Consider the following 13,785-nt stretch of genomic DNA (forward strand, 5'->3'; position numbering starts at 1 on the left):
TCATTTGAGTCTTTAATGAAGAAATATGGAATCACACACAAAGTTGCCACCCCTTATCACCCTCAGACAAGTGGACAAGTAGAACTTGCTAATAGGGAGATCAAACAGATCTTGGAGAAAACAGTGAACCCTAATAGGAAAGATTGGTCTTTAAGACTTAATGATGCACTTTGGGCTTATCGAAGTGCTTATAAAACATCATTAGGTATGTCGCCTTATAGACTAGTCTATGGAAAACCTTGTCACTTGCTTGTGGAACTTGAACATAAAGTTTATTGGGCTATTAAAGCTTTCAATTCAAACCTTGATGATGCTAGTCAGTTGCGAAAATTACAAATAAATGAGCTTGAGGAAATAAGAAATGATGCATATGAAAATTCAAGCATTCATAAAGCAAGAATCAAAGAGTTTCATGACAAGAAAATACTGAGAAAAACATTCAATGTTGGTCAAAAAGTCTTGCTTTATAATTCTCGACTCCATTTATTTCCTGGAAAACTAAGATCAAGATGAAGCGGTCCTTTTATTGTGAAAAATTTGTATCCTTATGGGGCCTATGATATCGAGAATCCAAAGAATGGTAATGTTTTCAAGGTAAATGGACATCGTTTGAAAGTTTACTTTGACAATTTTTCAATTGAAAATGACTCTATTGAATTGGGTACTCCTGTATATAAAGATTGATTCTTTTTCTCACATTGTTTTTGTGTTTCTTTTTGGCGTGACCTTTGTTTTGCTAGTTTCTCTCACCCCGGTCAAATGGCGGATAACGGTACTCCGTGACTCTTAAGTCAGTTCTTTCAGTTTCCCATGATAACTGATATCTGTGTATATATTTATGCAATTCTTTGCTCTTTCTCCCTTTTTTGCATCTTTTTTCCACTTCTCATCTAAAACAAAATGGACACCACTCTTGAAAAATTGAAAAAGTATTTTCCCGCTCTGCCTCAAAATGCAATTACAAAAATTTACCGTGCTAGGTGTGAAAGATTGAGATTGTTAATGAACCATGGAATTCCTGAAGATATTCGTTAGCTAATTGAAGCAAAGGTCCGATTATCAGGTGAGTCCTCCAATTCTTTCATTTCATACATGCCTAGAACATGTAAAAGCACTTTTGCAAAGAAACGTGCAAAACGACTGAAAGTCAGTAACAGATGTGCTACATGGACTTGTAATGCAAAATGTCGTTATTTAGGAATGGTATCTGTAAACCGTGAAGATAAAATACAGTTCATTAAGGATGGCCTGAGTAAGGGGTCTTTAGATAATCTTCTATTGACTCTTGAGACGCACCCTAGTGGAGATGTGCATCGTGCAATTCATGATTTATGGCCATAGTTTCATAAAGAACATGCTCGACATAGTCTTGGGAATCTGACTAAAAAAGACCATGTTTGCTAGTTTTTAAGAAAACTGGATGGGAAGCCTATCCCTGACCCATAGAGGGCGTTTAAGCCGTTCTTGGACGTAAAACCAAGGGAAGATGTGAGCCACAATCACAACTGCTTGTACATACACATGTTTTTTTTAAAAAAAAAAACAAAAGAGAGAGAGAGAGAGACTCTAGCTGGCCTATATATAGGTGGTATGATTGCCTTTTTCAATTTCTTATCTATAAAATCTTCTCTTCATTCCCTTCATTTCTACTCAACCCACACATTCAACAGATATCGAAGTGTGTAGAAATGGCAGGTTCCTCAAGTCCTCAAATAAGAAATATTTGTGTTTTCGATGGATCCAGTCCTGGGAAAGAAAAAGAGTTTTTAGAATCAGCAAATCATCTTGGTCAGGTATTAGCTGAGAGAAAGATTCATTTAGTGTATGACGGAGGTAGCCTTAGGTTAATGGGGGTGTGTCTATAGCTGCATTTTTAGGAGGCAGTTAGGTTTTGGGGGTCGTCCCCAAAGCTTTAGCATAAGAGGACCTCCTTGGAAAAACAATTGGAGAGGAACTATAGGTCTCCACAATGTCTGATCGACTGAATACAATGTTTAAACACGCTGATGCCTTCATTGCCTTATCAGGTGGTTTGGGCACATTAGAAGAGATCTTTCATATTTCCTCTTGGACCCAACTGCACATTCACCATAAACCTATCAGTTTGTTAAATGTTAATGGTTTTTATGATAAATTGTTGTCTTTTCTTGATCAAGTTGTGGAACAAGAATTTCTAACATCTTCGGCACGACAAATCATAATCTCTGCTGCTACTGCTGAACAATTGATTGACCAACTACAATCTTTCATCCCTTCATGAGTCGTATACATTGGTCAACTAAGGAACCGTAAAAAGCTTAGATTGGATTTGAGCCTTCGTTTGTGAAACCTTGCGTCTTATGGTTTTATTAATAGCATATTATTTTGTTTTGTTATTTCTTATATTTGTTTAAGTGTGTTTCAAGTTTATTAGTGTTCGTTGTTTCAGGTGATGTCTTCTATTCTTTATTTTCTACCTTAGGACATTGAGGACAATGTCTCGTTTTGGTTAGGGGAAAGGTTAGTCGATACCTAAAAAAAAAATTTAACTAACTGTGTTTTCTATTTGCAAAACCGTTGTTACTAAGATGGCAGAGTCAAGGAGTTCTTTTGTTAAAGTGACTCTTGAGACGCATCTTAGTAAACATTCTTAACAAGGTCTATCATAATACTTCTTGAAATAATCAGGTTCACAAACTCTCGCATTATTATCAATTGATTCTGCTTATATATTAATTTAACAAGTATTCTTAAACCTTCATTTTCACACACACACTTTAACATATGATTGTGGGTCGCACATTGAATTATTACATTATTTATGTTCTTTTGTTAAAGGTAACAATTAAGGGAAAGGGATAGTATATAATTTGCAAAAAAACAAAACAAAACAAAAAAATATATAATAAAAACGTAGATAAGTTTAGTTTCGTAGCCTCTATAATCTAAGCAATTAAGCCTGAAGGGGTGCTTTAACACCTAATACCCTAAAGTCAACTGACTTGGGAGATATTGGCCCAACACTTGTTACATGGGTTGAGGAGAAAAGTTTAAGGGAATCAAACATTGAACTATCTACGTATCAGTATCTGCAACCCGAGTTACTAAGTTTGAAGGGGTGTCTCAAGACCTAATGCCCTAAGACCAACTGGTCTGGGAGTCATTAGCCGAAAGCTCGTTACATGGGTTAAAGATGCATTGTGATTTAAGTTATATATATATATATATATATATATATATATATATATATATATATATATATATAAAAAGAAAAAAAAAGATAATAATCCCAACCCGAGGAAGTTAACCTTAAACATTAGAACAAATTATTGTTTTCTTCCAATAAAAGTCCCATCATCTATGTTTTCATACATTTGAGCACATAAAAAAAAAAGTTTATTAATATTTTGTTTAAGAGGTATTGAGCAGATATATATAAATTTAATGAGAGTTTGTTTACTTGGATAGATTAATGGAAGTTAAATGATGAATGCCTTACTTTGTGGAACTTGCAAATTGTTTTTCTATTTTAACGCTTTGATTACTAGGGACTAGTAATAAGCTGGTTGGGGGTGTGATTAGTACTTAAAAGTGCATTTTTATCAAGGTTTTATATCATCATTTTGCACTAGAAGTATCAATAACTCCTTAACTAGAGCATGTTTTATAATAACAAATCTGATAATATAAGATAGCTTTAATTTATGGTAAATGCTCATTTTAAATGTAGGCATATCTCAAAATTCAAAGGATTGATTGATGTGATTAACTATTAAAAGTGAAAGGACAAAGAAAAGGCTAAGCTTATAAAGGAGATGCCGATTCAATTCAAATTGGAACACTGTTCAGTTATTGGGTCATATTTGGAGCTGTAGATCTTGGATTTCAATTTGATTTATATGGATAGAAAGCTAAGAAATAGGCCTACAATGTTCATGAATAGTGTAAGACCCAAATCTGCCGTTTTCAAGTTTAAAGTTTGGCCACAAAAGAGAAGTCAGAATCTGTCCTGCAATCCAGCCCAAACATTGCTCAGAATGTTACCCATATCGGGAGTTCTAGAAGGCAAAATGACGTGAAATTTGGTGGGTGGAAGGAAAAGACAATTTCCAACATCTGTCATGAAGAAGACCTGCTCCAATTCTGATGGTAACAATGACATTTCATCTAAACAAGAGCTTGAGGGCTATCCACCATGTCCACCAGCAGCACTACTCAGTAGTTTATCCATATCTCGAGCTTTAATGATCCAAATGCTCTTACATTTATGGGTGGAAAGATAAGATGATTGCCAACAACTTGCATGAAGAACACTTTGCCAAATACGGATTGCATCAATGTCATTTCATCCAGCCAAAATGTTTGAGTGCTACTGTCCACCAAGTCCACTAAATCAATAGTTGGCCACTACATCAATAATCAATTACCAAATGAATAGTTCCGAATTTTAGCCTATAAAAGAAGGCATTTTCCATTCATTTAGAAATCTTGGTTCTTCAGATCAAGATCATGTTCTTGCTCTATCGCTTTATATTTTTGTAATGCTTAAGTTTTGCTTTCGTTAATCTCTTGTTCATGCTTTTCATTTCCTTTACTATACTTAGTTAACTTATATCATGTTTATGTTCTTATATTGTTTATTTATGTTTTTCTTCTTCATAATGTCTAGCTAAGTTAATTATGTCAAGGTGAAAAGGTTTCACTAATGGTGTTAGAATATGTATAATATAAACTCAACATGGACTTTAATGTTTATATCCAAGAAAGTTTGCTATTAACATGTCTTATCATTTTTATCTTATTAACTCTTAATACCTTGCTTGTTAAATGGTTAATCTAGATTTGTGTTGTATAACACTTGGTACATCAAATACTTGATCCTTCATAGTCGTCGGCCAACATCGTTGTTATGAGAGGAACTTGATTTGTTGTCAACATAAGTTAGCATCATGAATACCTGATAAATTTATAAGTATGGTGTTACATAAATAAGATGATTAATATGATCATGTTGATAATTTATAAAGAGTTTAAACTTTACTTATCTCTAATACTATTAGTGGATCCTCTAATCTTGACATTTGTTTTTATCATTGTTTAATCTTCACATTTATCTTACATCTCAAAGTCCTCTTTAACTCATCATCACCATCATCATTGCTTGACCGCTTTTTATGTTCGGCTTGTTTTAACTCGCAAGTGCACGAGTGTGCGATGTAGCAATTAACTCGGTAAGATCGAGGTCATATCCACAGAGAGCTAGATCTGGAAATTAAGCTAGGTAACAAAAGAAACTCAAGAGAAATTAAATTAACAATAACTTGGTTGAAAATGATTGATGGATTTGTTTTCAAAGATGAAAAGGTGTAAATAGATTTTAAATGACAAGAAAAAGTAAGTCTTGGTCCAAATCAATTCTAATGGTGATGTATTGGTGATTCCTTCAACATATATAAGATAACTCAACCTAATATCAACGATGGTGATATTAGATCGGAAGATATTACAATGAAGTTTAAAAAGATGAAGATTGATTATTGCTTAAGAATGAACAAGTACTTTCATATTAAGTAAGACATTGAATCAAGCAATCTCTATACCAAAACTAAGGTTTGTGCATAAAAATTCAAGATTATAACATTACCTAAATGATTTCTAAAATTTCTTTGCAATAATAAAACATTCATGAAGAAAATAAGAAGATAAACATTAAGATTCATTCATATATTAAAGAACTCACCTCAATCACCATCATCCTTGATTTGGATCCAAGAAGGAGATTAGCCAACCATGATTATATATAAGAACACTTCAATAAACATGAAATAACTTGAATCACACTGAAATAATAAGTTTTACAAGCTAAAGAACCGAAATCTATAAAGAAGAATACAACACAATTTCAGTAAATATTCGGACACAAATCTGACTCTAACTTTGGACAGCAATTCGACCCTTTTAGAAGCCTCCCTTGAAGATGGCTATTAGATACATATTTATAGGCCATTCTGTTAGCTTTCCAGATCATTAAATAACAGCTCATTTGGACATCTGAGTCAAACGTTATGGGCAAAACACCGAAAGGTGTTCTGGAAAATCAAATCAGGCCAGCTTGGAGAACACTTTGGTGCACGTTTTTCTTCCTCCTTTGTGAGCTGTCTCTTTCTTCTTTTTGACCCAAAATAATGTGACAATGTCCCCTCCAGCTTTCCATCCATGTGCTTGCCCTCTTGGATCAATGAATTATCCAAAATAAATCAAATGTTATTTGTTGTGTGGACATGTAAGATCATGGATTGTGCTTGGGCTGATTTGGAGGCTGATTTGAGGCTGATTTGGGGCTGAATTTAAGCATCAAATAAGGATACAAATGTATCTATTATTTGGGCTAAGATTGACATTAAAACCTTGAGTGTTTGATGGTTGAAGTTTGCACACAACATAAGACAAGTTTGGGCTTGAAATAGATCATATGATATTCTTTTCTAGAATTGGAATAGAATTGATTTTTGGGGCAAATTTGGAGCACTTATTTGAACCAAGATTTTCTTCAATCTTCAACTAAATTTCTCTTCAATTCTTTGTTCCGAATTCCGACGTTGAATTTTCTGAAATAATTCATTTAAGCTCCAAAAACCTATCGAAACATTAAAAGAAACTTCATTACTAAAAAGCACATCAATTATTATAAAAAACCCAAATAAAAACAATAAATACATATGTAAAATAAGAGACTTAATGATACTTTTGATGCACAATCACACCCCCCAACTTAGATTTTGCTAGTCCTCAAGCAAAACAAAACATAAAACCTTTGAAATAAAAAGAATAATAACAACATAATTAGGCTCGACTCATCACACTTAAAGGACCTATCATGCAAACATTGGTATATTTAATTTAGTGTACACAATAGCAAATAAAGAAAAATAAGCATACTCACATTCTCTAAATCAAACATCCATACAAAATTCCAAATTCAATCGTATTTATCATGCAACCAACATAATTGATTCACGCGAAAACTCAACTTGTAATCTTCCCTTCTCACTACTACAAACAAGGTAGCAAACTAGAGAAATATTTGTATTTTTTTTTCTTTCTTTTTTTTTTCTTTTTTTTTTTGAAGATATTATTTATTCTTTTTCTTTAAGTGGTCACTTCCCTTTTGACGCGAATACAAACATTTGTGATGAATGCACCCGGTTACTCACAAAGTCACAAACTTAAAGTGCTTTGCATACTCATATTTCAAGCTGCCGTTTGACGTAAAGATAAACATTTGTGATGAATACCCCTAGTTACTGAGCAACTCAAAACATTGGAGTAGATAGAACTTTGTACACATTTGTGTAATAATGATTACTCTATTTACTTAAACCTTGTTTAGGACTAGATCAAAAGGGATGATCACAAGTAAAGCATCACATTCATCTTTCATGCATAATCACACAACTCACACAACTTTTACAAGGAAAGATGTACTTCAATAATCTTAAAAAAAAAAAGTATGCTATATCTTGCTTTATAAGATATTATCCATCCCAAATTAAAGCATGCAATGTTCAACACAATAAGGAATCCAAAAATGTAATGTTGATCCTAAACAAGACTCGTTCACGTACGAATGCAAATTTTTTTTTTCTAACAAGCATGGTCATCTCACGCATTCAACAAAATCAAATATCTAAAATTAAGTTTTACATTATCATCAATGAAAAAAAAGAAAGAGAAAAAAGGTATAAAGATTAGAAAACTGTTACTCCCCTTTTGTTCTCAAGGATGAATGTCTGATTGAATTGGACATGAGCTGACTTCTTGCTTGATTTTTTTTTACCTGCATATCACAACTAAAAGAAAACATTGATGTTTTTTTTTTTTTTTTTGAAAATAAAGAACCTCACACCCCCCAACTTAAAATAATGCATTGTCCCTAATACATGAACAAGAAAATATAAGAGATGGAAGAACGAAAAATAAATAAAAATGAAATAAAAATAAAAACTCATTACTTCTGATACTACAATGGTATTGGATCTTCAAGATCCAATGTCTCAACTTCAGCCACAACATTTTCAAGATAAGGTTTCAATCGATGACCATTTACTTTGAAAACATTTCCATTCTTAGGATTTTCTACCTCAAATGCACCATGCTCAGAGATGGATTTAATCACAAATGGACCAATCCATTTTGTCCTCAACTTCCCAGGAAAGAGATGTAATCGTGAATTATACAAGAGAACCTTTTGACCAACATGAAAGGATTTTCTAAAAATATGTTTATCATGCAAAGTTTTCATCTTATGTTTTGAAATTTTTGCATTTTCAAATGCATCATTTCTCAGCTCCTCTAATTCATCCAATTGAAGCTTTCTATTTTTGCCAACCTCGTTTTCATTATCATTGAATTGCCGAATGGCCCAATATGCACGGTGCTCAATCTCAACAGGGAGATGACAAGGCTTTCCATAAACTAGCCTATAAGGAGACATTCCTAAAGAAGTCTTGTAAGCAGTGCGATATGCCCACAAAGCATCAACTAGTCTTAGGGACCAATCTTTACGGTTTGGATTGACTGTTTTCTCTAAAATGTTCTTGATCTCCCTATTTGCCAACTCAGCTTGGCCACTAGTCTGTGGGTGATAGGGGGTACTGACCTTGTGAATTACACCATATTTTTTCATCAAAATTCCAACGGGTTTGTTACAAAAATGTTTTTCCCCATCACTAATCATAGCCCGGGGCATGCCAAAACGAGAGAAAATATTTTCTTTCAAGAATTTGACCACAACTCGATGGTCATTGGTTCGAGATGCAATGGCCTCCACCCATTTAGACACATAATCAACAGCTACAAGGATGAATTGGTAACCAAATGAACTTGGAAAAGGTCCCATGAAATCAATCCCCCAACAATCAAATATTTCCAAAACAAAAATGGGGTTTAGGGGCATCATGTTACGCCTAGTGAGGTTACCTAGTCGTTGGCATCGGTCACATGCAACACAGAAGGCATGGACATCTTTGAACATGGTGGGCCAATAAAAACCACACTGCAAGATCTTGGCAGTGGTTTTCTTGGAAGAGAAATGCCCACCACAGGCTAATGCATGACAAAAATTAATTACACTTGGAATTTCATGATCAGGGATGCACCGCCTAACAATTTGGTCAGGGCAGTATTTAAATAGGTAGGGGTCATCCCAAAAAAAGGTACGCACATTGCGCAAGAATTTTTGTTTGTCAAGTTTAGACCAATGAGAAGGAATCTGACTTGTGGCTAGGTAATTTGCTATGTCAGCATACCATGGAGAGCCAATGTAGGAAACGGTACCTGCACAAAATAAATTTTCATCAGCAAAGAATTCATTTATTGGAGATTCATCAATTATGGTCTCATAGCTTGAAAGACGAGACAAATGATCAGCCACTACATTCTCTACTCCCTTTTTATCTCGAATTTCAAGGTTAAACTCTTGGAGTAGAAGGATCCATCGAATCAAACGTGGCTTGGCATCTTGTTTTGCGAGCAAGTATTTCAACGCTGCATGATCAGTGAAAACAATAACAAGAGATCCAACCAAATAAGACCGAAACTTGTCCAATGCAAAGACCACAGCTAAAAGTTCTTTTTCAGTTGTAGTGTAATTCAATTGAGCATCATTCAAAGTCTTGCTAGCATAATAAATGACATGAGGTTTCTTATCTTTTCTTTGCCCTAAAACAGCCCCTACCGCAAAATCACTAGCATCACACATCAGTTCAAATGGTAAAGACCAATCAGGAGCTTGCATGATTGGTGCAGTGGTCAACAACCCTTTAAGCTTTTCAAAAGCTTCTTGACATTTTGATGTCCAATCAAATTGAACATCTTGTGACAACAAGTTACACAATGGTTTGGCAATGGTACTAAAAGAATGAATGAATCTTCGGTAAAAACCAGCGTGTCCTAAAAAGGATCTCACATCTTTCACAGTCCGAGGGGTAGGTAATTTTTGAATGACTTCAACCTTTGACTTATCTACCTCTATCCCTTTTGAAGAGACAATGTGACCTAAAACAATGCCATGTGTCACCATAAAATGACACTTCTCCCAATTGAGTACAAGATTGCTCTCCTCACACCTTTCAAGAACTTTTTCCAAATGCATTAGACACAACTCATAAGAATCCCCATAAACTGAAAAATCATCCATGAAAACTTCCAAAAAATTTTCCACCATGTCACTAAAGATACTCATCATACATCTTTGAAAAGTGGCTGGTGCATTACACAAGCCAAAGGGCATTCTTCTATAAGCATAGGTACCAAAAGGACAAGTGAAAGTGGTTTTTTCTTGGTCTTCTAAGGAAATCTCAATTTGGTTGTAACCTGAGTATCCATAAAGAAAACAATAGAAAGCTCTTCCAGCTACTCTTTCAAGCACTTGGTCTAAAAATGGAAGTGGAAAATGGTCCTTCCTAGTCACCATGTTCAACTTACGATAATCAATGCACATACGCCATCCAGTTTGGATTCTAGTTGGTACTAGCTCATTATTTTCATTCTTCACTATCGTGACTCCAGATTTTTTAGGGACAACTTGGGTTGGACTAACCCATTTTGAGTTTGCAATGGGGTAAATGATACCTGCATCAAGTAGCTTAAGCACTTCACCTCTTACTACTTCCTTCATGTTTGGGTTCAATCGTCTTTGCATTTGCCTCACAGATTTAGCCTCTTCTTCAAGATAGATTCTATGTGTACATAAAAGAGGGCTAATTCCTTTCAAGTCAGTAATAGTCCACCCAACTGCTTTCTTGTGTTTTCTCACCACTCTCAAAAGTTCTTGTTCCTGCTCTATGCTAAGTTTTGATGAAATCACAATAGGATATGATTCATCTTCCCCTAGAAATGCATACTTAAGATCACTTGGTAAAGGCTTCCTTTCTGGTTTATAAGGTTGGACAAGAGATGCCTCAGCTTTCACTTGGGGTGAAATCAAAGGCTCAAACGATGGGGTCCATTGACCTATTGACATAATAGGCATTGGATCTAGATAAGTCTCGAGTTCTCTTACTTCCTCATCAACACATTCCAAAGAACAAAATCTTTCATCATGAATTAAAGTTCTCTCCAATGGATCCTTGATCCACTCTTTCTCAAAGTGTTCTTGACAAACTGTTTGGATCAAATCCACCTCTCTAATGTCCTCATGTTCACCAATTTGTTTAGAGACATTGAATATGTTCATCTCCACAGTCATGTTCCCAAAAGACAATTTCATCACCCCATTCCTACAATTGATTAAAGCATTGGATGTAGCTAGGAAAGGTCTACCTAAGATGACTGGGATGAGAGCATTAGAACCTTGAATTGGTGCGGTGTCTAGCACTACAAAATCAACAGGAAAGTAGAATTTATCTACTTGGACCAACACATCCTCAACAATACCCCTGGGAATCTTGATTGACCTATCAGCTAATTGAAGGGTGATTCGAGTAGGCTTGATTTCTCCTAAACCTAACTGTTCGTAAACAGTGTAGGGTATCAAATTCACACTTGCTCCTAAATCCAACAAAGCTTGGTCTATCTTATGATTTCCAATAATGCATGAAATGGTAGGACAACCAGGATCTTTGTATTTGGGAGGGGTCTTAAACTGGATGATGGCACTAGCATGTTCAGTTAGAAAGGCTCTTTCTTTCACATTCAATCTCCTTTTGACTGTGCATAAGTCCTTAAGGAACTTTGCATAAGATGGGACTTGTTTAATTGCATCAAGGAGTGGAATGTTGACTTTCACTTGTTTGAACAATTCATAGATTTCTGAGTTCATAAGATCATGTTTAGGTTTCCCTAACCTTTGTGGAAATGGTGCTCTAGGAACAAATTCTAAATCACTCACTTTGATTCCAATTTTTCTTGAATCATCTCCTTTCTCACTCATCTCTTTCTCATTTATCTCACCTTCTTTGTCACTCAAGCTCTCATTTGTCACTTGTGTTTTGATTTCCTCTTCACTTTCCTTAGATTTCTCCTCCACAATACCTCTAGGAATCTCAAAACCTATAGCTTTGTCAACAATCTTTCCACTTCTAAGGGTAGTGATGGCTTGGACTTGTTCATGGTTTGAAGGTTCACTAGATGAGGATTCACTCATGTGTACCTGACCTCTAGGATTTGGCATTGGTTGAGCTGGAATCTTTCCCTTCTCTTGAATGCTTAGTGATCGAGTCAACTTGGTTAGTTGACTTCGAATGTCATCTAAGGTCCTATTGGTCTGGTCTTGAAATTTGTAAGCTTGGTTGTTGATTCCTCCTTGTGTTTGCATGAATTGTTGAAGAGTATCCTCTAGGGATCTCTTATGAGGTGGTTGGTATGTGTTATGTGTGGGAGCATGAAATGGTTGGGGTGGAGGTTGAAATGTTTGAGGTACTGAAGAGCCCTCATTTCTCCATCCAAAATTTGGGTGGTTCCTCCATCCAGGATTGTAGGTCTCAGAGTAGGGATTGCCTACTTGGTTTGAAAATGGCTTTCTAACATTACTTGAATCAGAAGTTTGGCCATATAGCACTTCCTTGAAGGCTGGAATGGTAGGACACTCAGTTGTCCTATGCCCTTTGCTCTCACAAACAACACAACTTTCCTCTTGTTGTTCACTCATGACATGCACTTTTTTAATCTCAAGAGACTCTACTTTCCTGGCCAATGAGGCTAATCTAGCATTGAGGTCATCAGTCTCTTTCAATTGGAACTTCCCACTTGAATGAGAAATGGTGTTTCTAGACTCAACATGAAGTGGGAGAGAAGTCTCCCATTGCTTTGTGTTTTCAGCCAATTGATCAAAGAAATCAAAGGCTTCACTTGGTTCTTTGTCATAAAACTCACCATTACACATGGTTGACACTAGCTTTTTAAAATCTGCGGTAAGAGAGTCGTAGAAGAAACTCACTAACCTCCACATCTCAAAACCATGGTGGGGGCATGCATTTAATAAGTCTTTGAACCTTTCCCAAGCTTGGTGAAATGACTCATTTGGACTACAAGAAAAATTCATCATTTGACGTTGTAAGGCTGCCGTCCTATGAGTGGGGAAGTATTTTTTCAAAAATTCAGCTTGCATTTCTCTCCATGTACCTATAGACCTAGGACACAAGGAGTTTAGCCAAAGCTTGGCTTTATCCTTTAGAGAGAATGGGAACAATTTAAGCCGAATGGTTTCCTCGGTGCATGTTCTATCAATAAAAGTATTACATACCTCTTCAAAGTCCTTAATATGTATGTATGGATTTTCAGAATCCATACCGTGAAATGTGGGAAGAAGTTGAATCATGCCCGGTTTCAAATTGAAAGCTTGTTGGTTAAGAGGCAAGATAATACACGAAGGTGTACTTTGTCTAGCCGGGTGAAGATACTCCCTAAGAGTTCGAAAATTAGGTTGATCATTGAATTGTGGAGGTCCATTACCTTGAACACTCCCTTCACCCTCTACATCTTCAACATTAGCCATAATGAAAAATAATATAACAATTATATGAATATGAAAGAAAAAGAAAAAGAAAAAGAAGATTGCAAATAAAAGTAAATGAAACGTAAAAGTTAAAGTAATAGCACAAAAATAAAAATACAGCAAATTAAGAAATTCACTCTCCAACTAATAAGCAATATTAACAACAATAAATATTAAAAGATAATTATAACAAGCATGAATAAAAAGGCGGTAATACCAGCCAAGCACTTCAAACAATAACTATAAGAAAAATAATCACAACAAAACAACAAAATAAAATAAAATAAACAAGAGGCGGTAAAATAATTACA

General features: G+C 35.2%; 1 protein-coding gene across 1 annotated transcript; it reads right to left on the reverse strand.

Annotated features, from left to right (window-relative positions):
* Positions 1 to 10,574: 10,574 nt before the first annotated feature.
* On the reverse strand, positions 10,575 to 13,474 carry LOC112327976 (uncharacterized). The gene is made up of 4 exons (XM_052456290.1): positions 13,357 to 13,474; positions 11,932 to 12,822; positions 10,884 to 11,820; positions 10,575 to 10,611 (listed from the first exon to the last, which is right to left on the reverse strand). The coding sequence occupies exons 1-4, from the start codon at positions 13,472 to 13,474 to the stop codon at positions 10,575 to 10,577; spliced, it is 1,983 nt and encodes a 660-aa protein (XP_052312250.1).
* Positions 13,475 to 13,785: the final 311 nt, after the last annotated feature.

The sequence above is a fragment of the Populus trichocarpa genome, chromosome 10 (genome assembly GCF_000002775.5).
Source record: "Populus trichocarpa isolate Nisqually-1 chromosome 10, P.trichocarpa_v4.1, whole genome shotgun sequence".
Classification (NCBI taxonomy): Eukaryota; Viridiplantae; Streptophyta; class Magnoliopsida; order Malpighiales; family Salicaceae; genus Populus; species Populus trichocarpa.

Bases quoted from the DNA above. Each gene is read 5' to 3' on its own strand.
- LOC112327976 (XM_052456290.1), bottom strand. From the start codon at position 13,474: ATGGCTAATGTTGAAGATGTAGAGGGTGAAGGGAGTGTTCAAGGTAAT. The intron at 12,823-13,356 runs GTACACCTTCGT...AACCAAGTGAAG, and splicing joins TCTTCACCCGGCTAGACAAA to CCTTTGATTTCTTTGATCAA. The intron at 10,612-10,883 runs GTATGCATTTCT...TACTTGATGCAG, and splicing joins CCTTTACCAAGTGATCTTAA to GTATCATTTACCCCATTGCA.